Genomic DNA, 25,104 nt, shown 5'->3' on the forward strand with positions numbered 1-25,104 from the left:
TTTTGATAATGCCCTACCAAAAAGGCTGGTTAAGACCATAGTAAAATGTCTGCTATGAATCTGGATGGGTTATGGCCATTTTTTCCCTTCATACAAATTTCTTAATACCAGTATATGCAGAGACATTGGTAATTTGGTTATGGTAATTCAATATTGGTAATCTTAATTCCCAAACAAAATGTAAATGACATTTTTACAATTAATGACTTACACACTTCAATCAAAAGACCTCAACAAAATACTTTTGGATTACTATTCATTAGGAATCTTGGCAAAAACTAAAGTAATCTCCTTAAATTCCCACCTTTTTGCAGTTTCTTCAGTTTTAATCTACAGGTCATAACCAATAGATTGTGGTCAGAGTCCACATCTGCCCCTGGAAATGTCTTACAATTTAAAACCTGGTTCCTAAATCTCTGTCTTACCATTACATAATCTATCTGAAACCTGTCAGTATCTCCAGGCTTCTTCCATGTATACAGCCTTCTTTTATGATTCTTGAACCAAGTGTTAGCTATGATTAAGTTGTGCTCTGTGCAAAATTCTACCAGATGGCTTCCTCTTTCATTTCTTAGCCCCAATCCATATTCACCTACTACGTTTCCTTCTCTCCCTTTTCCTTCTACCGAATTCCAGTCACCCATGACTATTAAATTTTCATCACTCATCACTATCTGAATAATTTCTTTTATTTCATCATACATTTCTTCAATTTCTTCATCATCTGCAGAGCTAGTTGGCTGTAGCTACTGTAGTAGGCGTAGGCTTCGTATCTATCTTGGCCACAATAATGCATTCACTATGATGATTGTAGTAGCTTACCTGCTTCCTATTTTCCTATTCATTATTAAACCTACTCCTGCATTACCCCTATTTGATTTTGTGTTTATAACCCTGTAGTCACCTGACCAGAAGTCTTGTTCCTCCTGCCACCGAACTTCACTAATTCCCACTATATCTAACTTTAACCTATCCATTTCCCTTTTTAAGTTTTCTAACCTACGTGCCCAATAAAGGGACATTCCACGCTCCGATCCGTAGAATGCCAGTTTGCTTCCTCCTGATAACGACGTCCTCTTGATTAGTCCCCGCCCGGAGATCCGAATGGGGGACTATTTTACCTCCGGAATATTTTACCCAAGAGGACGCCATCATGATTTAACCATACAGTAAAGCTGCATGCCCTCGGGAAATATTACGGCTGTAGTTTCCCCTTGCTTTCAGCTGTTCGCAGTACCAGCACAGCAAGGCCGTTTTGGTTAGTGTTACAAGGCCAGATCAGTCAATCATCCAGACTGTTGCCCCTGCAACTACTAAAAAGGCTGCTGCCCCTCTTCAGGAACCACACGCTTGTCTGGCCTCTCAACAGATACCCCCTGTAATCTTTTTCAAATTGTAGAACCTTTCACTCGTCTAATAAGTATTCTTTCCAGACATTGAACAGCATCATTTTTACAACCTTTAACCTGTCACTCTAACTTCTGCTTTTTATTCTTTCTTTGAGGTCTAAAAACCTAAATCTTTTCAGTGGTGATCTCGACAAGCACATCTTTTCCATCACATCTGCAAGCTGCGATGTAATGTTTTTGACCATTCTTTAGAAACCACAATTTGTCACCTTCTTCCAGCTTACTAAGATCTTTGGTTACTGCCCACTAATAACTACTTGTTCAAGAGGAAGCAGATCAGAAAATGTAAAGAGTTCATTATGGAGAACTTCAGAAATGCTCTCAATTGTACTCAAAGTAAAAACCTTCGAAACCCAAACCGATAAGACTTCAAATATCTTTTGTGTATTTTTTATGCACTTGTGAATAAAAGATGTTTGGCTTTGCAAACATTGTGTGAACTTATTGAAAAGTTATGCTTATGAAATTATGAAATGAGGTTCTGTTTTCATCAAAAGTTTTTTTTAAAGCATTAGCAATGGCACTGTATGACTTGAACTGGACAGTAGCCAAATACTTTTTTAGAGATATATGCTTAAGAAAGTAAGAAAGTGGTTGTACACCTAAAAAACTTGTGATATAGGATGTTAAACACAGACTAAATTACGTCAAATATTTCCCTAGCAGACAAGTGAACCATCAAAATAATGATTAAATATTGACCAGAAACTTTGATGGTTTTTCACCTAAACACTCCAAAGCCTTTACATAGGCATTATGCATTGTATGAACATTGCAAGTTCCAATGTTTATAAGTTGTCTGCCTCAGAGATTCCTGTAGACCACTATCTAAAAGCTTAAACATTTTTTTAATTCACGGATCTGCTGTGCCAATAAAGTAAGTGGTTAAAAACTTTATGGAAACATTCTGTATAAAAATTTTCGCATTTCAAAAAATTTTTCAAAATTGAACAGAGGAATATTTGACATTAATAATAGTTGCACAAAATATAAAAACACCCAAAAAACAAAACAGAACAACCACACTCAAATTTCAGAAGCCCATCAGGTTACATTATATCTACTTTCATCTTTGGAGTATTCCAAAAGGTTAAACTAATAAACATGAATGCAAAAGAAACGTGGAAACAAAAGCAAGTAACTTATTTTCCTCCTATAACAGCTTAAAAAGGTGACAGTAATGTAAAAAGACGACAACATTAAACACAATCTTCTTTACATCCCATGCATCCAAGTTACAAACAAGGATAATATACCAAAGAATGAAAAAAATAACTGGGAATCTCTTAGAGGACAATCAGTTTGGGGTTAAGAAAGATAAAGTCACCAGAGACGCATTTATGATGTTTCACTTTGTAATGGAATTAAAATTCCCTCATAGGGTATGCCAATCTAAGAAAATAGTTGGATACTGTAAAGTGGCGCAAGACACTCAAAATTCTCAGAAAAATAGGTGTAAGCTGTGCAAAAATATGAACGCTATATTGAATGTATGTATGAGAATGAAGAGAGACGAATATGAGTGCAAGACCGAGAACAAAGTAATTGGATAAAAAAGGTGTATGACAGGAGTTCAATCTTATACTCCTACTGTTCACTCTGTATATGGAAGTGTGGTATTAAAAATCAGGATGAAAGCATACCAGTCATAGGATTAGCTGATGACATTGCTATCCTCAGTGACAGTGAAGAAGAATTAAAGGGCCTGTTGAATGGAATGAACAGTCTAATTGGTACAGAATACTGACCGAGAGTGAGGTGAAGAACGACAAAAGCAGAAATGAGATTAATGATAAACTTAATACTAAAATTGTGGATGAAGAATCAGATAAAGAGTACAAATTCTGGTACCATGGAGGAAAATAAAATGTGGCGGTCAAAGCAAAGAGGATATGGAAAACAGACTATAAAACACAAAAAGGGCATTCAGGGAAGGAAGTGAAACACTGAGGATGGGGAAAACCAGAAAAGCAGAAAGTTGAAGTGCTTGAGATGTGGTGTTAAAGAGGTACACTATGTGATCAAAAATATCCGGACACCCACAGAAACATACATCTTTCATATTAGGTGCATTGTGCTGCCACCTACTGCCAGGTATTCCATATCAGTGATCTCAGTAGTCATTAGACAACATGAGAGAGTAGAATGGGCCACTCTGCAGAACTGACGGACTTCGAACGTGGTCAGGTGATTCGGTGTCACTTGTATTCAAATGGTTCTGAGTACTATGGGAGTCAACTGCTGAGGTCATCAGTCCCCTAAAACTTAGAATTACTTAAATCTAACTAACCTAAGGACATCACACACATCCATGCCCGAGGCAGGATTCAAACCTGCGACCGTAGCGGTCGCGCGGCTCCAGACTGTAGCGCCTAGAACCGCTCGGCCACTCCGACCGGCTGTCACTTGTGTCATATATTTGCATGTGAGATTTCCACACTCCTAAACATCCCTATATTCAATATTTCCGATGTGATAGTGAAATGGAAATGTGAAAGGACACACACAGTACAAAAGTGTGCAGGCTGACCTCGTCTGTTAACTTGCAGAGATTGCCGACAATTGCAGAGGGTCGTAATGTGTAATAGGCAGACATCTATCCAGACCATCACACAGGAATTCCAAACTGTGGCAGGATCCACTGCACGTACTATGACAGTTAGGTGGGAGGGAGGTGAGAAAACTCGGATTCCAGGGTCGAGTGGTTGCTCAAAAGCCACACATCACACCAGTAAATGCAAAACATCGCGTCGCTCAGTGTAAGGAGTGTAAACATTAGACGATTGAACGGTGGCAAAACATTGTGTGGAGTGACAAATAATGGAACACAATTTGGCGATCCGATCGTAGGGTGTGATATGGAAAATGCTTGGTGAAAGTCATCTGCAGTGTGTGTAGTGCCATCAGTAAAATTCAGAGGCAGTGGTGTTACAGTGTGGTCATATTTTTCATGGAGGTGACTTACACCCCTTGTTGTTTTGCGTGGCACAATCACAGCACAGGCCTATATTGATGTTTTAAGCACCTTCTTGCTTCCCACTGTTGGAGACCAGTTCAGCAATGGCGACATCATCTTTCAACACGATTGAGCATCTGTTCATAATGCACGGTCTGTGGCGGATTGGTTACATGACAGTAACATCCCTGTAATGGACTGGCCTGCACAGAATCCTGACCTGAATCCTGTAGAACACCTTCGGGATGTTTTGGAATGCCAACTTTGTGCCAGGCCTCACCGACTGACATCGATCCCTCTCCTCAGTGCAGCAATATGTGAAGAATGGGCTACCATTCCCCAAGAAACCTTCCAGCACCTGATTGAACATATATCTGTGAGAGTGAGGATGGACCAACACCGTATTGAATTCCAGCATTACCGATGGAGGGTACCACAACCTTGTAAGTCATTTTCAGCCAGGTGTCCGGATACTTTTGATCGCATAGTGTATGTTGAAAATCTGGTGGAATGAGAAGGTGTGAAGTAGGAGGTGATCCACAGAATTGGTAAAGAGAGGAACATGCATGTAACACTGACAAAAATGCTGATCGGTCATGTATGAAAGACAAGGAGTACTAACTTCCACGATACCAGAGGGACCTGTAAAGGGTAAAAACTGTAGGGGAAGGTAGAATTTTTCAACAGATAATTGAGGACCAGGGTGCAAGGCTTACCCTGAAATGAAAAGGTTGGCAAAGGACAAGAATCTGTAGAGGGGTGCATCAAACCGGTAAGAAGAAAAAATCGTATCAGGTAGAGGCCTATGCTCATTTTCTTGCTTGTGTGATTTAGCTGTCACAGCTTCTGCCAGTAACGAGCTGGGGTGATGCGAGCACTGTTGCCAGTGAACACAGAGCTACAGAACCTGCCGGGCGACTGACTGTACCCTGTAGTACAGACAGAAAGTATGTACCTCATAGGTTAGGGTAGAGGCGTGTGATGAGTCTGCTGGGTACAGGAGCGGTGCACCGTGTCGCTCCGCAGGTGAACATCAAGCAGCTCGACCTGTCGGAGAACCCGCTGAGTGCAGCAGCGGTGGCGGCGGTGCTGTCCGAGCCCAAGACGGTGCGGCGGCTGCGGCTGTCACGCGTCAACTTGACGGCACTGCCCGCCGGCCCACTGGAGACGCCCTTCCTGAGGGAGCTCGACCTGTCCGGCAATGCCGTGGCGCGCCTGCCACCCGCCGCCTTCGAGCGGGCCACCCTGCTGGAGGTGCTCGACGTCTCCCACAACCAGCTCTCCAGGTGAGTGGGGGCGGCGTGTGTCTGCGGGGGCAGGAGGAGGGGGGGGGGGGGGGACACTGATCCACTCCACACACCTGCAGGCATGCCACCTGTTCTGTTATGGTCGCTAAGTACCAGTGTTTGATATTGGATCTGCAGCTTGTAGACTGGCGAAGAGAGGGTAGAAAGGCTAGTCATCTGTGGGCAATAGTAATAGTGACAATGTTTTCTTATTTACAACTAAGTGCTCCCAGTCATGTGTTGCTGTCAATCATTCTGGTTAAATGGAAAGGAAACAAAAGCACACATTTATAGTGTCCAACTCATGTCTCTCTCTCTCTCTCTCTCTCTCTCTCTCTCTCTCTCTCTCTCTCCTCTCTCTCTCTCTCTCATGGATACAGGCAGACAGTGTTTGTTGGTGTTGGTAATGAGGATCACCCTGTGGCTAAACATGCCTTGGTGCACAGCCAGCACATCTTGGCACAGTGTTACACCGTCCGGGTTATCTGGATACTTCCCAGTGACACCAACCTATCAGAACTCTGGAGATGGGAACTTGCCCTTCAATATATCCTCTCATCCCATTACCCACCAGGCCTCAACCTCCACTAATTTCAAGTTGCTGCCCCTCGTACATCACTTGTCACTCAACAACATCTTTGCCTCTGTACTTCCGCCTCGACTGACATCTCTGCCCAAACTCTTTGCCGTTACATATGTCTGCTTGTGTCTGTATATGTGCAGATGGACGTGTGTGTGTGTGTGTGTGTGTGTGTGTGTGTGTGTGTGTGTGTGTGTGTGCGTGCGTGTGTGCATGAGTGTATACCTGTCCCTTTTTCCCCCTAAGGTAAGTCTTTCCGCTCCCGGGGTTGGAATGGCTCCTTACCCTCTCCCTTAAAACCCACATCCTTTCGTCTTTCCCTCTCCTTCCCTCTTTCCTGATGAAGCAACCGTGGGTTGTGAAAGCTAGCTATTTGTGTGTGTGTTTGTGTATTTTTTATTGTGTCTATGTACCAGCGCTTTCCCATTTGGTAAGTCACACACAATAAAAAACACACACACACAAATTTCAAGCTTTCGTAACCCACGGTTGTTTCATCAGGAAAGAGGGAAGGAGAGGGAAAGACGAAAGGATGTGGGTTTTAAGGGAGAGGGTAAGGAGTCATTCCAGTCCTGGGAGCAGAAAGACTTACCTTAGGGGTAACACACACACACACACACACACACACACACACACACATATCTATCCAGCATACTGTATGAACAGAACAGTACCGATTCATTACAACAGTGGCTCAAAGAGGCCACCACCGATATTATTACAGCCACTGCACCTATGGAGCATGTTCTCGTATACCCACTCCGTCCCATCTGGTGACTCTTTAGTTTCTAGGGCGGCAGTCAGAACTCGTGCCAGCAGATCTTTCTCTGTCACTACAGCTGTCTCACAAATTAAACTTTGCATATGACCCGAAAAGTAGTACACATCATCCTCTCTACCCTGTTGCATGCTATGACAAGTAAATCTGAGACTCTCTTTCTGTCAACAGATGTGGACACGTAGCACATCTGAACTGATATCATTATAGAGCAGAATGATATGTTTCCAGACATAGGTTCCTTTTCCAAACATTATGCACTCACTCCTGCCTACAGGTCCTAAAAGTTTGGAATGAGCATTTCCAACACCCTGTTTGTGCATGCAATATATATGTGGGTGACTGTTTATTATGGTAATGTGTAAAAATTCTAAGTAAATCAACTGAGAAAATTTTTGAGATATTTGGTAATAACACCTCCTGTTTGTATATTAGATATTTATTTATATATTACATATATTTAAAAAACAGGTATGTAAAAACACACACATACCTGAATGCAATGTTGTTTCGAAGTTTCAAAGCAATCGGTAAACTTTCAGAAATTTAAGACTTTGTAGCAATGAACATTTACATTTTTATTTATACAGGTGCAAATGTATGTTCTTCACAGATTTATTTGAAAATGTTGCATTTGAATACACACATTTTTATAAAGCTATGGGAGCACCATATACACTGAGAGCCAAGACATTATGACCACCTGCTTAATAGCTTGTTTGTCCGTCTTTGGAAAAAAATACGTAACTGATTCAGAGTACCAGGGATCCGTCAGTTTGTTGTTAGGTTTGTGGAGATATGTGGCATTAGCTGTCTATGCACAGACCATGTAATTTGCATAAATAGTGGGCCGCTGATATGCGTACGTGGTGATGGTGCTAGATAGTAACCCACAAGGGTTCCATAGGATTCACATCAGGCAAATTTGTTGCCGACACATCGACGTGAGTTTTACTGCTCGCCAGACCACTGTAGTACAGTTGTGGCTCCGAGATGTGGACAGTTATACTGCTGAAAGATGACTTTGCCATTGGAGAAGACATCAAGCATGAATGGGTGCATGTTGTTCGCAGCTACCAACGTGTCTTCAGTTACTACCACGGGTCAAGTTGTAATGCACCTCTTTCTCTGGGGGACAAATATTAATTATTATCAGTAGTAGTATATTAAGCTACAAATTACCATTTTAAACCTGTGTGGTCTCCCTGGTGTGCCTAGTCGACCACAAGTCCCCATCACACTGTTCACTCTAACAACAGAGTACATACAGGGTTGAAGACATGGAGAAAGAAAAGTATCATCACAATTTGAATTTAGAGTAATATAGCTTTCTTACCTTTATTTGTCAATGTTGCATGCTCGTTGTCCAGTGGTGAATCTCGCCATCCGCTGTTTGTTAAATCAATTGGAGGTCCAGGGTGTGTATTCTGCTGTGTAAGAACTGACACATATTTAAACTTCCAACTTTTATTTTATAAATGCTGATCATGACAATATTCAATAATTTTCAATGTAACAGCTTTTCCAATACATCAGTTCGTTCCCTCTATCCTTGACCTTCTCAAAGCAAGCGTATTACAAGACGTCTCAACGCCAACTGCCCATTGTCTCTACACCCACCAACAACCGGCTCCTGTTCACAGAGCTTACAAACTGTGCAGTACTGCCAACCTTGGTTGTATATCGATATTTTACCGATTGCACGTATACATATATGAAAAACGTAGTATGAAAAATGAAAAGTGTTTATAATATAGTTCTGCAGCAATATACCTCATGATTGTCCTCATATTAACAGTTTTGTAACAAAATAATAATATTTCAGTTTGTGTATATGTAGATAAAGTTCACTTGCTCCTTCAAGTTGATTGACAGCACCGCACACCTCGCCAGCCGGTGGTATCGGTAGTTTCAGTAGTCCGTTACATTACACCGTGCAAATGCGGGAGAATGTCTCCTGTCACATAATACTGCTCCCACCAACACGAGTCTGTGGTATGCTGCATGTTTCTAGTCGCTGTTCAACTCGATGGCAGCATTTGTGGAGATCACCGTCAACCTTGTGTAGCAAAAATGCGATTCACCTAAAGAGCGACACATTTCCATTGGTTGACAGTCAAACCCTGATAGTCTCGTGACCACTGAAATTGTAATTGATGATGTCAGTGGATCAACATATGAACACGTATAGTTGGTCTGCTGCAGAGCTCCGTGTTCAACAGTGCACTCTGAAACACGTGTGCGCACACAACCATCTTGCTCTTTCAGCAAGGATGCTACAGATCACCATCTGTCCTACTTTACCTAGCAGACCAGCCTCCAACCAGTTGTGGACATCCAACCACTTAGTGCGTAGTGGTAATTTCACCGTCCTTCTATCTCTTCTTTCCATAGATGCTCATGACAGTAGCACATGGACATTCGAACAGCTTCGCCATTTTTGAGATATTCTTTCACAGACTCTGTGTAATAATAATCTGCTCTTTGTCAAAGTTGCTTATTTCAGTGGATTTCCCCATTTGTAGCCCATGCCTTCACTAGGGGGATTCGCCATCCATGTCTACTCCACTTACATACCTCTGTTACTGTGCCACGCACCTACAACCTCGCCAGGCAGCATTCAGTGTGGTGGTGGGCAGTGTTTGTATGGAGTTCAGTAGGAGTATAAAAAGATATGCATTTGTGTCAGAATTTCAAAGCACTCAGTGAAGAACTATCAACATTTACTTTTTTTTTTTTAATACAGGTATGGATATATGTAGTACAGTACTGTAATACTTTTAAATTATATTTTGTGTATCTTCTCTTCATTGGTGTACACTGTACTCACACAAATCTTGTTGACTGAAAATTATTGACTGATGTGCATTTTCATTGTGTTTCCATTTGTTTACTATCAACGCCAGCAAGTTGATGGGTTATGTTACCTGGGATACGTGTACTGTGTGCAATAGTTCAATTCTTTTATCTTGGCAGTTAGCGCATGCCCGCCCAGACACAGGAGATTGCTACGTTGCCAGTTGTACGCGCCAAGAGAAGTAGCGCCATAGTATAGTTCGCAATCTTACGTTTGGGGGGAGCACGCAGTTTATGAAGTAAAGCCACCACGGCCGCATTAACCCTTTCGCTGCTACAGAGACGTGCTCCCTGCATTCCGCGCTGTGCGCGATTTTGTCATCACTGCACTGCTCGCCTGTGCAGATACATGGTGTTTCGACTGCTTTGACACACTTTATCATTCGATTTCACAAAAAGTATTTGGCCAAATAAATTGATTTTTACACATCTTCTTGACTGATAGCTGCCCCCCATAAATGACTTAATTTTGTTTCGATGTTCAACACAGTTATTGTGTAGCATTAGATGTAGTAAACTATTGCACGAAATTTTGAAGAGTTTGCAGAGGTAAAAGACCACAGCGTATACTTTTTCGTACGGTTGATTTTAGTTGTCACTAGAAATTTCAAAAAATTACATTCAAACGAATAAAATTCATGAAGTAAGACACTTCAATATTGTTTTAAAATAAAGAAAATATGAAACACCGAGGAAGGTTTGAACTCAGGACCTTTCGGCTAGCAGCTAAACACTTTAACCATTACGCTAACGCAACTTGTCATCCAGTGGACCTTCTGAAGGACTTTAAACTAGCACGCAAAATACAGACAAACACTGTTGGTATGACTGTGAATTACTCACGTTTTGTCGAAGTACAATAGGAAAGAAACAATTACCGCTGTTCTTTATTGCGAAAAAGCGGTTAGTTAGAATGATACAAACACCTTTCCTTGCTATCACCTGAATTAGGAGGCTTATTGCTTGTTTGGTTTAATTAATTAATAGAATATGAAGCAATTGGTATAAAGAATGCTTTTTCCAAGCTTTCTATAAAAGAAAATCTGCTATCAAGACATTGCTTTTGTTCAGTTACTTTATTTATGACTGAACGTTTCTAAAACTGAAGACACTCGTCCGTGCTCTGCACTGCAGTCGAGCTCTGGCAACGCCGTTCTCTGTTCATTAGCTGACTGTGTTTTGTGACATCAGATGCGCAGAACAAACCTAAACTCGGCCGCCGTTGTAAATGATGCGCACTTTAGTACACAATAGTGTAAGTCACGTTTCTATTACATTTTACATACTGCCATGTTTATGTGAAAAGTACATTGTAATACATTTTTGAAAAGAAGGGACAAAGTACATTACTGGATAAAAAAAATAGAGGGTACTCTTTTAAAAAGATGTACTGCTGTTCAACATGTGCTTGATACATTTATTTTTTATTTTTCTTCTTTATAAAAAATTATTTGAGGTAATCAGGATAAATAAGACAGCCTGTATGGATGGAGAACTTTTTTTATGTCTGTGTTCAGTGTAAAAATTCAGTTGTTTTTACAATAACGAATATGAAAGAGGTTAAACAACAATTTAGTGCATAAATAATTAGACTGGAATAAAATATAAAGTACATACGTGCATTTATTCCTCAACTCCATCCAAAACACCCACCCACGATTGGAGAACCGTGCAGGAAGATATACCTCACCTGTGTGGCAGGCTGGACCGTGAGACGTGGCGACGGCTGCCGGCACTGCAGGAGCTGCGGCTGTCGGGGAACCCGGTGGCGGCAGTGCAGGCCGGCGACCTGGACGGGCTGCGAACCCTGGCCCGCCTAGATGCCAGCGACCTGCCGCAGTGCACCCGCATCGAGGCCGCCGCTTTCCGCGGGCTGAGGTCCCTCCGGGAGCTCGCCGTCTACGGATACCCCAGGTCTGTGATTGCATTGCTGCAGAATTTGACGTGTTGTGGGGAACGTGCGGGCAAACTCCGACTGCTCGTCAGGGATATTGTGTTCTGCTTCCCCGTGCGACGGAAGTCTCTGCAAATGTCCTTGTCGTGCTCTTACCTGAAAGCCACAAATGTCAAGAATAAATGCTTGGCATTGCTTAGCATAGCACAAACATCTATGTCTCCTTGACTACTCTGTAATTCACATGCAAGTACATAAAAAAATATTCGATGGATCTAAATAACTTGGCGTCAGCTGAATTAGGTACAGATGTCCTACATGTTGGTGACATAATACAGCTGACACCAAATTATTCATTCACCAAAATGATTTTGGTCTAATTTCGAATGGCTGTCCATCATCATCTATGTAAATAACGCACTGAAGTGTTTGACATCGGAATCAGAGAGCCAGTTTTAGACTATTTTCCAACCATTTAATTTTTGAATACCACGTGGGAAAAATGAACTCACAAGTCTTCCCTCCAAAACCCGATTTGTCTTATTTTATGAGGGGGGGATCTGAAAGTAATGCGCAATAATTTTTTTCTCCCCCATTGTTGCAGCTGGAATATTGAAATTTTACAACAATATAGTTAGAAGTTTGTCCTACAGAGATGTATGGACTGTAGTAATGTCTCCACGTGGTGTGTATTCTTCCAAGAGGACCTTGTGAAACTTAGTGTTTCGCCACACTCCGAGCAGGCAGTAGGAGCTGCAGTGCTGCACGGATTGTTATTGGTGGGCTTTGCACAACATGGGAGCACTGAGTATGCTACAACTTCCATTAAAAGCCTGGTTAACTTGCATCGGGCCCTTCGTGACAAGTGCCACAACATTAAAGCTGACGGTGTCATTCTTCCTCGTGACACTGCTCGCCCCCATGTTGCTGCTCCTGTTCATAAGAAAATAGCCAGATTCGGGTGAGAGGTGCCCCAGCATCCACCATACCATCAGGATTTTGCAGCACCTGAGTGTTATCTGTTTGGTTTGATGAGGAAATTCCTGGCCAAACAACACTTTGCGATGGATGCATAAGTCAAATCCAAAACTGCAGATGGCTATACTCCAGCCAAATGGACTTCTACAAACAGGCCGTATTGAAAGTGGTACCAAGATGGGAGAAATGTGTTGAGAACATTGGTGATTATATAGAAAAGTACATCAAAGATGTAAGTTCATTTGTGATTTTTTTTTACTTATTAAACGTTTTGGTCAAAAAATTACGACCTCAGGGAAGATCAGTTTGGATTCCGTAGAAATGATGGAACACGTGAGGCAATACTGACCTTACGACTTACCTTAGAAGAAAGATTAAGGAAAGGTAAACCTATGTTTCTAGCATTTGTAGACTTAGAGAAAGCTTTTGACAATGTTGACTGGAATACTCTCTTCCAAATTCTAAAGGTGGCAGGGGTAAAATACAGGGAGCGAAAGGCTATTTACAATTTGTGCAGAAACCAGATGGCAGTTATAAGAGTTGAGGGGCATAAAAGGGAAGCAGTGGTTGGGAAGGGAGTGAGACAGGGTTGTAGCCTCTCCCCGGTGTTATTCAATCTGTATATTGAGCAAGCAGTAAACGAAACAAAAGAAAAGTTTGGAGTAGGTATTAAAATCCAGGGAGAAGAAATTAAAACTTTGAGGTACGCCGATGACATTGTAATTCTGTCAGAGACAGCAAAGGACTTGGAACAGCAGTTGAACGGAATGGACAGTGTTTTGAAAGGAGGATGTGTAGTAGCCACCAGAAAGATCGCGGGAGGCGCACATTGGCACGGCGCATCACGGACGGTAGTTGCCGCAAGTAGAGTCCCGTCCACCAGAGGGCACGCGAGAATTCGGACGCGACCTCTGCCGGCATGACAACAACAACAACAACAACAACAACAACTCCGGCAGCATGGGCCGTGCCCAGTCAGTTAACATCGGGCATGCCTAGGACACAGTCCCGGTCTACGCTAAGTGAAGTGCGACATAAACGTGAACAGTGTTACTACACAATTGGCGACGAGTAGGGTCGTTCTTTCACGTGTTGCATCGTTGTTCTGGTTTCGCAGCTTCTCCATGGCATGGAGGATTTGGTGTGGGTTTTGGTTGCGCAGCAGACGGAGCTCATGGCCACCATGAAACAAGTGCTACCGGCGTTGCTCTCCACGCCGTCTGCTCCGGCGCCGTTCCCTCCTCCCTTTCCCCCATATGACGAGACAGCGGAGGATTGGGACGCATATGAACATCGCCTTCGACAGCATTTCCAGGCGTTTGATGTTGCCGATGCGGAGGTATGTCGTGCTCTCTTCTTGTCTCGGATATCTCCCTCGCTGTATCAAGTTTTGCGGCAGCTAGCGCCGTTGCAGGAACCCTCGTCCTTGTCTTTTGACGCATTGTGTTCATTGCTGTTGTAAGGGGTCCGTAGGCCCTTACTATAAGTTTTGCAACAGCACAGGTCGACAGGACAAACAATCGATAGTGTGTGTCGGGTTGCGAGAGCGAGAGCGAGTGTTGAGAGAGTAGTAGAGTGGGACCCAGGCTGCGGGCCGGGCCGTGGGGCGGCCGGTGGCCGTAATGCAAGGCCGTACCGACAAAGGGGGTGGCCATCGCCGCGGTTCAACCCCTTTTGTGTTAGAAATATACGGGAAAGTGAACAAGTACAATTACTAGTGTGATTCAGTGATATTTAAGTGCCGATATTTGTATTTTCGCGTCTACCGCGCCGGCATTATTTGGATTGCAGTGTTGGATTGCAGTGTTGGATACAGTGATTAAAATTTGCGTGTGATGATAATGAATAACAAATGGGCCTGTGCTGAGACTAGCCGTTATTAATTCTGTACGACGAAGGCAGTGGCTGTCTCCTTACTTTGTGTTTTTGTGAGAATATAGGTCGTTGATTAATGAAGCTGTGTTGTTGTTCTTCCTGCCACCAGACATTTCATTATTACAGCATTCGAGGAGGACAAAATGGAATGTAACAACTCCGTAGCAGTCCAATCCGATTGCCAGCCCCATTAGGTACACGGTCACATTAGTTATTATCTATTTGGGCTGCTATCAGATCCCGATCGAGCGGGATAAGTAAAATAAACCGGAGTGTTACACCCTCTTCATATTATCGCCGCCGCACGCATGTTGTGGCGGCTAGGGTCGAGTTCTATCAATGCAAGAAACAGCCCCATCAGTCTTACCGGGCGTGGGCCGCTACCCTGCACGGTCTTAGTTGCAAGTGTCATTTTGTCACGGAGAAGTCGCGAGAGTCGTATGCCCACGTTATGGTACGCTACGTCATTGTTCGTTCGGCCCCTGATAGGGAGGTCCGGCAACGGGCCCTGCAGTTAGAAAACCCTTCCCTCGAGGAAGTCCTGTCCATTGCTCAATCGTATGAAGTTTCTCACGCAGCGGGTCAACAGCTGGAAGCGTGGTGCGACGTCGCGGAGGTTCAGGGCGGCGCGGCCGCGTCCACTGTGTCCGGGGTGGACGACGTGCGAGCGGTACAATCCAGCCGTTACGGCCGCTCCCGCACGGCGCGTAAACAGAATTCCGACCGCCGGCCCCTGTTGCCGTCCTGTGCGTCGTGCTATATACATCACGATTGGTCAGAGTGCCCCCAGCGTTGTCGCAAATGTAATAGAAAAGGTCACATTGCTAAAGTTTGCCGCTCAGCCTCAAAAGAATCGAAGGAAGCAGGTACAGAGGACATGGACGTTGACATTCAGGAAGTTTCATCGGGCCAGGCTCCCGACGCATCGGCACGCAAACTCTTTATCGAGGTGTCGGTTCGGTCGCGCCGGTTACAACTGCAAGTAGATACGGGCGCGGCAGTTTAGTTGTTGAATGCACAAACTTATTCCGATCTTGGATCGCCCCCGTTGGCGCCAGTTTACCAGCGTCTACGCGGTTATGGTAAACAGTTCATTCCCCTACTGGGTCAATTCACTACCGACGTGACTTACAAATCAGTCACTCGGCCTATTACTTTTATTGTTGTCAGTGATGCGAGCTCAGCTAACCTTTTTGGCCTGGATGCCTTTCAAGCTTTCAGTTTTTCTATCGCTGACACCATACAGTTGGCCTCCGAAGACGTTCCCTATCAATCATTGGAATCTTTGATCTCAGACTTTCCAGATATTTTTGAGGAGGGCCTGGGGCGTGTTTCAGATTTTGAAGCTCACTTAACGTTGAAGGCGTCGGCTCGCCCGCGTTTTCTACGCGCGAGGCAGATCCCCTTGGCTCTCCGCCCTCAGGTAAAGGAAGAGCTAGACCGGCTGACAGCCCTAGGGGTCGTTCTTCCCATTTCTTCCAGTGAGTGGGCTTCGCCCCTCGTTATTGTAAGGAAGCCCTCGGGAAAATTACGTCTTTGTGGCGATTTCAGGGCCATCATTAATTCCCAATTGGTGGTGGACATCTATCCTTTGCCTCGTGCTGATGAATTGTTCTCCTCCATGGCGGGAGGCCAATATTTTTCGAAAATCGATCTGTCGGAGGCTTATCATCAGATACCACTCGATGAGGACTCCAAACGGTTGGCGGTCGTCAACACCCCGTTTGGCCTTTACCAATACCAGCGGTTGGCCTTTGGAATATCCAGTGCCCCGGCGATATTCCAGCATTATCTTGAGCATGTCACGTCGACAATTCCTCATTGTATTAATTACCTGGATGACATACTTGTCACAGGCCGCAGCACGAAGGAACACTTGCACAACCTTCGCACCCTCTTTCTCAAATTCAGGTCCGTGGGCTTGCGTTGCAACCTGCATAAGTCAACCTTCTTCCAACCATCCATTGAGTATGTGGGCTACACCATATCTCGGCACGGCATCCAGCCACTAGGAAGTTTGGTCCAAGGTATCGTCAACCTTCCTCGGCCCACTTCACTGAAAGAGTTACAAGCTTTTTTAGGCAAGATAGCCTATTACCACCGGTTCATTCCCAGGGCTTGGTCCTGGCTACAGATGCTTCACAGTATGGGGTGGGGACGGTCCTGGCCCATCGCAACGCAGATGGTTCCGAGCAACCACTGGCGTTTGCGTCTAAAACGCTTAGTCCCGCGCAGGCCCGTTACTCCCAGGTGGCAAAAGAGGCTTTGGTCATTGTCTACGCTGTTACCAAGTTTCACCCTTTCTTGTATGGCACGAAGTTTCAGTTAATCACTGACCATAAGCTGTTAATATCGTTATTTGGCCCCGCCTCTCAGATTCCGGATAGGGCGGCCCACAGACTACAGCGCTGGGCCTTGATCCTCTCTAAGTACCATTATGACATTCATTTTCGCCCTACAGGACAGCATGCCAACGCCGACACTCTTTCCCGTCTTCTGGTGGGCCCGGATCCTACGTTCGATCGAGAGGAGATTATGTGTTTTCATTTGGATGAGGCGTCCCGCCAAGCGGTTGATGGCTTCCAGATCACTAGTTCTCGAGTCGCCAGGGAAACGGCAGCTGACCCGGTTCTCCGGCAAGTAGTTCGCCTCATTCAGCAGGGGTGGTCATCCCGCCCTCCGGGCCGGGCCTCGGACCCTCTTCGTAATTATTTTCTTCTACGGGACCACCTCTCGGTCTTGGAAGGCATTCTCCTTCTGGCTACCGATGATACAGCTCCTCGCGTGGTTGTTCCTGCAAGTTTACGACGGGAGGTCCTCACGTTATTACATGCTGGGGTGTTTCCCGTACTAAAACCTTGGCTCGCAGACATGTGTACTGGCCCGGTATTGACAGAGAAATTGAGCACTTGGTGGCCGCCTGTTCCCAGTGTGCGAGCCAACAGGCATCTCCCAGGGCAGCGTCCTCTTTGTGGCCGCCGGCAACCCAAGCATGGGAATGTGTTCACATTGATTTTGCGGGCTCGTTTCTCAACGGTTTTTGGCTCATTGTCATTGATGCTTATTCCCGATTCCCATATGTGGTTTGCTGCTCCTCAACCACTTCAGAAGTTGCAATCCAGGCACTAGCAAAAATCTTTTCTGTGGAAGGTCTGCCAATCACCCTGGTCTCTGACAATGGACCACTGTTTATTTCGCAGACCTTCCAGGATTTTTGTAGGCGCTTCGGTATTCGGCACGTTTGCTCTCCCCCCTTCCATCCACAATCGAATGGGGAAGCCGAGCGCATGGTGTGCACATTTAAGGCGCAGATGAAAAAGTATGTGCACGAATTTCCTGCGGAGGAAGCATTGACGTTTTTCTTGACAGCATACCTGACCACACCAATGGGAGAACGCAGCCCCGCAGAGCTCCTCCATGGGCGTCAACCTAGGACTCTGCTGCACCTCCTCCGGCCTGGTCCTCGCCAGTCTTCACAAAACGGAGTACCTGGCTTTCCACTGGGTATGTCGGTCTGGGCCCGTGGGTTTGGTCGCAATCCACGTTGGATACCAGCAGTGGTCCTGCACTGAAATGGCCGCCGGCTCTATACCTTGCAGGCGGGGGACAGGGTGGTACGTCGTCACCAAAATCAGCTACGTCCACGTTCGGGCACCCACCCTCCGCTCTCTAGGACACCGGCTTCCCCATTGCCGGCACCTGTGTTGGTTTCACAGGGGACGTTGCCTCCTCTCCCCGCTGTGCCTCTGCCGCACTGCTATGGTTCTCAGCCTTGGCAGCCTACAGTAGCTCCAGCACCGGCATCGCCATCGTTCGAGATGCCCCAGCGAGAGCCGGCCCCCCTAGCGGGCCCAGTTTCTCAGGAGGTTGGTTCACCTGTGGTCGTCCCTTCCCCTTCGTCCCCGCCACTGAGTCTTGCCCCTCCCGAGGTGGAACAGGATCCGGAGTTCGACAGCTTGTCGCCCGTTCTGTCCCGGGCTCCGGCTGTGGGACGACGGGGGCCTCTTCGTGTGGGTCACTTCCAGCCGTATTCGAAGGTTCCGGCTCGAAGGTTGGCAGAACCCCTTGACTCCGGCCATCCAATGGATGTGGAGGTCATCGCTCCTGCCCGACACTCCACCTTCCGACACAGTGGATCACAGTGGCTTCACCCCCCGAAGGAGGAGAGTGTAGTAGCCACCAGAAAGATCGCGGGAGGCGCACATTGGCACGGCGCGTCACGGACGGTAGTTGCCGCAAGTAGAGTCCTGTCCACCAGAGGGCACGCGAGAATTCGGACGTGACCTCTGCCGGCATGGCAACAACAACAACAACTCCGGCAGCACGGGCCGTGCCCAGTCAGTTAACATCGGGCATGCCTAGGACACAGTCCCGGTCTACGCTAAGTGAAGTGGGACGTAAACGTGAACAGTGTTACTACAGGATGTAAGATGAACATCAACAAAAGCAAAACGAGGATAATGGAATGCAGTTGAATTAAGTTGGGTGATGCTGAGGGAATTAGATTAGGAAATGAGACACTTAAAGTAGTAAAGGAATTTTGCTATTTGGGGAGCAAAATAACTGATGATGGTCGAAGTAGAGAGGATATAAAATGTAGACTGGCAATGGCAAGGAAAGCGTTTCTGAAGAAGAGAAATTTGTTAACATCGAGTATAGATTTAAGTGTCAGGAAGACATTTCTGAAAGTATTTGTACGGAGTGTAGCAATGTATGAAAGTGAAACATGGACGATATACAGTTCGGAAAGGAAGAGAATAGAAGCTTTCAAAATGTGGTGCTACAGAAGAATGCTGAAGATTAGATGGGTAGATCACATAACTAATGAGGAGGTGTTGAATAGGATTGGAGAGAAGAGAAATTTGTGGCACAACTTTACTATAAGAAGGGATCGGTTGGTAGAGCATATTCTGAGGCATCAAGGGATCACCAATTTAGTACTGGAGGGCAGCGTGGAGGGTAAAAATCGTAGAGGGACACCAAGAGATGAATACACTAAAGAGATTCAGAAGGATGTAGGTTGCAGTAGGTACTGGGAGATGAAGAAGCTTGCACAGGATAGAGTAGCATTGAGAGCTGCATCAAACCAGTCTCATGATTGAAGACCACAACAACAACACTTTTTTATCTTCCCTCATATTACCACAATCATTTCTCTCTATGTAGATCGGAGTCAACAAAATATTTTTGCATTGGTTGCACTGTTAGCAGAAAGCTGGTGATTGAAACTTAGTGAAAAGATCTCTCCACAATAAAAACACATTTGTAATACTGACTGTCACCCCTAACTAGCTGATAATATGCATGACACTCTCTCCCATCTCACAATAATTCAGAACCTGCTGCCCTTCTTCGATCTCTTTTGATGTTCTTTGTCAATCCTATGTGGTAAGGATCCCATATCGTGCGGCAACATTTCAGAAGAGGAGATACAAGCATAGGATAGGCAACTCTTTAGCAGATGTGTTACATCTTTAAAGTGTTCTACCGATAAAACACAACCTTTGGTTTGCCTTCCCTCACAAGAATTTCTGTATGGTAGTTGCAATATAAATTCTTTGCAATTGTAATACCCAAGTATTTAGTTCAACCAACTGCCTATAAATTTGTGTGTGTTTAATATTTTTTCCACATAACAATCTCTAACTTTGTATTGTTTAGGGTCACTTGTCACTTTCTGCAGCATGCAGATATCTTGTCAACATCATTTTGCAATTTGTTTTGGTCCTCTACTGATACAGGTGATTCTGTAAGTTAATGTCCAGTAAACAAAATAATAGAGGTGCTCAAATTGTCTCCTAAATCATTTCTATGGGCTAAGAACAGCAGGTTTCAGCAGACATCTTCCCATTATTGCTATGAACTGTGACCTTTCTGATAGATCATGAATCCTGTCACACAACTGAGGTGATGCTCCCTAGGAATGAAATTCTATTACAAGGTACTTATGAGGAACAGTATTAAAAGCCTTCAGATAATCTAAAACTGCGAGCTTGATGTCCCCTGTTGTAGCACTCACACTTTGTCCAAACGTAGTCAGTTATGTTTCACATAAATGACATTTCCTGGAACCCTGTTTGTCACATGTCAATAGATTGATTTCTTTAAGGTATTTTATTATTTATATGTTTCTAAATCCTACTGCAAATGAAGTCGGCCCATGTAATATTAGAAGCTCTAATTTATCCTATTATCTACAGCCAAATATATATCTTCAAAAGCGCAACCAGTTTAAAATAATCATGTTTGTATTTAATGTTGCAACAGGAGGAATATAAAAAATCTTAATAAATACAGACATGTTCAGGAAAACCAGAACACCTTGAATGACAAGAGATAAGGACGTACACATTCGCAGGACATGTAAATTAGTATGTTTTGCAGAAATGTTTAACATTTCAGTCACCTCAGTTCAGTATGTCTCCTGACGCTTAGTAGGCACAGGTTCTGCAATGGGCTCTGATAACTTGTTCTATGCAGTATGGCATTGGCACGTATAAGACACGAGTCGCTTTCTGGGCTATAGGCCGTCCATGCTGTATTCGCCTGCCTCCAAAGTTCGCCTGTGGTGGTTGGCATTGGGTCACAGCACTGCTCCCTTTTTTGGACCGTATCCCAGATTCAGAAGGATGTAGATTGCAGTAGGTACTGGGAGATGAAGAAGCTTGCACAGGATAGGGTAGCATGGAGAGCTGCATCAAACCAGTCTCAGGACTGAAGACCACAACAACAACAACATCCCACACTTTTTCAACTGGCAACAAGTCTGGTGATCTCGTGCATTAGGGCAAAAGGCTGACATCCTGTGACACAAAGAAGGCACATGTTCATGCAGCAGTGGATTGTCTTGCTGAAAAATGGCGTCTGGGGTGTTGTGCAGAAAGGATATGGCCACAGGTTCCAGGATGTCATTCACATAGGTCAGACTGACCACGGTGCCCTGGACAAGAACCATCTGTGATTTGTGGTAGAACTCGACAACAACCCACACCGTCAGGCCACGAGGTCTCGTGCGAATGCAGTGACGGTGATGCCGCTCACCCTGTCTGTGGAGAGCCAAAGTGCAGCCATTATTTTCAAATAAACAAACCAGAGAACACTATCTCCTGCCATTCCATTTGCCGATGGCATTGCTCCGTACACCACTGTCGTTTAGCACATTTCTGAACATTCTTCAAAGTCAGGTGGAGAATTGGGCGACACGTGCGTAGCCCGTGCCGTAATAACCGGCGACAGACTGTCACCCTGATAGTGTACGACGTGTCACACTATTCCGCTGTCGTGCCAGAGCTGAGAAGGGTAGTCCTGCAATGCCATTCGGCTGAGGTGTTGATCTTCTCAGGGCTCGCTCTGGGTAGTGCGACCTAACTCTTCTCCTCGTGTTCTACGGGCTTCTGTGAAGCATTCTGCACACACCTGTTGCTCTGCCAAAACAATTCGTCCCACACGAGCAGCAGTTTCCCAGATGTATGCATCATATTCTCTCATGCCAATAATGAGCCCTCTTAAGATTTGACAGTACTTTTTGTGCGTGCATCTGCAAGGCATCCTGCACACCTGCTCAAGTCACACTCATCCATCGCCTTCAGTTTATAGCGACGAGAGCAGTAGGCACAGCTAACCAGTAGGTGCAAAAAAGGGCAGCTTGTTTTGTATTATCACGTAATAGGGGAGAGAGTGTGGCAGATATGACACGCAAGTTGGGATGGAAGTCATTAAAGCAAAGACTTTTTCGGCGCGGCGAATTCTATTTACGAAATTTCAGTCACCGACTTTCTCTTCTGAATACGAAAATATTTTATTGAGCCCAACCTACATAGGTAGGAATGATCATCAAAATAAAATAAGAGAAATCAGAGCTCGATCAGAAAGGTTTAAGTGTTCATTTTTCACGTGCGCTGTTCGGGAGTGGAATGGTAGAGAGATAGTATGATTGTGGTTTGATGAACCCTCTGCCAAGCACTTAAATGTGAATTGCAGAGTAATCATGTAGATGTAGATATAGATGTAGTGTTGCAATATCAATGTTGACCGTGAACCTGTGGGCCGACATTGGTCAAATGCTAATCATTTCTGTAGAACATATTAATGTACATGTGCTGATGAGGTTGGCACACTGTCTACAGTTGATAGAGTTCCAGATTTTAACTCAAACCTGTGGAATAAAACACCACCTTACATATGACAAAAACTTGTACTGTCTGATCAAGCACAGCGTGAAGAATTCATTAACTGAACTGGTTCAAAAATAGTGCATTTTAGCCTCAAAATGTGCTACACAACAGATTCAAACTGACGACTTCTCAATAACTGAATAACGAGCCCTGTGCCTGGCGCTCCATTGGCCTTTACAATTACATATAATTTCTCATTCTTACAATTTTAACTTCTCTTGATTTACAGAGAAGAATTAAAATTTCATAAAACTTTAAGTATCACAATGGGATTTACAAACAAATGGCACTTCTGAAGTAATGAGTATTGTCAACTTTCACATAGAAAATATTGTAAAATTTTGGGTTTTAACAGTCATTATTGGTACCTGCAAGTTTCTGTTAACTATTCTAGTTACATACATTGTCATCTACACCTAAATCTACAATCTGCAAACCACTGTGAAGAGTGTGGCACAGAGTGCAGCCCTCTGTACCAGTTATTAGGGTTTCTTCCTATCCCTTTCAAGTATGGAGAGTGGGAAGAATTATTTAAATGCCTCTGTGCATCCTGTAGTTAATCTAAACTTGTCCTCACAATCCCTATGCGAGCAATAAGTAGGGGATTGCAGTATATTCCAAGAGTCGTCATATAAAGGCAGTTCTTGAAATGTTGTTAGTAGGGGATAGTTTATGTCTACCTTCTGAGCCTGCCAGTTAAGTTTCTTCAGCATCACTGTAACAATCTCCCATTGGTCAAATAAACTTGTGACCATTTGTGCTGACCTTCTCTGTATATGTTCAATATCCCTTGTTAGTCCTATTTGGTATGGGTTCCACACACTTGAACAGTGTTCTAGAATGTGTCACACATAGGGTGACCAGATGCAGTTGTTTAAAATGGAGGACAAGCAGCCTCAAAAAGGAGGACAAAGGAAGAAAAAAGAGGACACATCAAACGGGTCAACTGCAGATGAGGATACCACCCGTCAGCTTTGGACAAGTCACGCGACTGCCGGGAATTACCGGTAAAACTAGTAGTTAATTGTTACTGGTGGTCAGGTGGTGATTCCTAGAGCAATATATTTTTTTTTAATTTTTAAATTAAAAACATTGATTGTGGAGACAGTGTGGCATCAATTGTTTTTATATTTATGCGTAGTTTTAAGATTTAACAAAGACGGCTGTCTAAACGCCACTCCGGATTGGCTACTTTCATGTGACTTGTCCAAAGCTGACGGGTGGTATCCTCTTCTGCAGTACTCCCCATCACACGTGCACTACGGGAATCCAAGCCAATACAAAGCGAAGATACAAAACGAAAATTTTAAATAATTTATATTTGCATTCGCTTATAGGTCGATAAACGATAACATTGACGATCCTGGTGCCACCTACTAACACCGCCTTCGTGTGTGTTTATCACGAAGGCTGTGCCAATAGTTAAAGTATTTAAGAAAAGAGCAATCGAACAGGACAAATTGTAAATTTAATCTGTATTACGCTTTGAGAAAAAGCCGGACACTGTAAAAATCCACCTGGACCTTGGACATGTCCAGATTAATCCGGACGTCTGGTCGGCGTAGTCAAACAAGTGATTTCTAAGTTACCTCCTTTGTAGATTGATTACACAATCAAATTGAAATCTACCACCTGCTTTACTCATGACTAAGCCAATGTGATAATTCCATTTCATATCCCTACACAGTGTTACACCCAGGTATTTATACGAGTTGGCCGTTCCACTGTAACGTAGGGTACTATGTTTTTTTCATTTTCTGAAGAGCAAAATTTTGCATTTTTCAACATTTAAAGCAAGTTACCAACCTTTACACCATTTTGAAATCTTATGGAGATCTGACTGAATATTTATGCAGCTTCTTTCAGACAGTACTTCATTATGGATAACTGCATCATCTGAAAAATCTTCGGTTACTAGGAATATTGTCCTAAAGTTGATTAACATACAAAATGAACAGAAAGAGTCTCAGCACACTTTCCTGAGGCACACCCAAAGTTACTTCTACATCTGATGATGATTCTCCATCCAAGGTAACATGCTCTATCTTCCCTACCAAAAAGTTCTGAATCCAGTAACAAATTTCACTTGATATCCCATATGATCATACTTTTGACAATAAGTGTACATGTGGTATTGAGTCATATGTTTCAATGCTACAGATTTGTTAGTTGATACAAACAAATGCCTTTCAATTTAGTTTAACATTCGCACGGGTGTCCGTATGGATAAAGTGCAGCAACCGCAAATAATATTGTCTTGTGCAGTCCCATTGTTGTTTTCTAATTGTGAGTCCATGCATATTCCTTCATTATTGCCT

General features: G+C 44.1%; 1 protein-coding gene across 1 annotated transcript in view; it reads left to right on the top strand.

Moving 5' to 3' along the window:
* Positions 1-25,104, top strand: part of LOC124552672 (chondroadherin-like protein) — a 186,806-nt gene that overhangs the window by 140,782 nt on the left and 20,920 nt on the right. The window contains exons 13-14 of the mRNA XM_047126996.1: positions 5,392-5,651; positions 11,567-11,779. Of these exons, the coding sequence (XP_046982952.1) occupies positions 5,392-5,651; positions 11,567-11,779 (473 nt within the window). The remainder of the gene's footprint in view (positions 1-5,391; positions 5,652-11,566; positions 11,780-25,104) is intronic.

This window comes from Schistocerca americana, chromosome 10 (assembly GCF_021461395.2).
Source record: "Schistocerca americana isolate TAMUIC-IGC-003095 chromosome 10, iqSchAmer2.1, whole genome shotgun sequence".
Classification (NCBI taxonomy): Eukaryota; Metazoa; Arthropoda; class Insecta; order Orthoptera; family Acrididae; genus Schistocerca; species Schistocerca americana.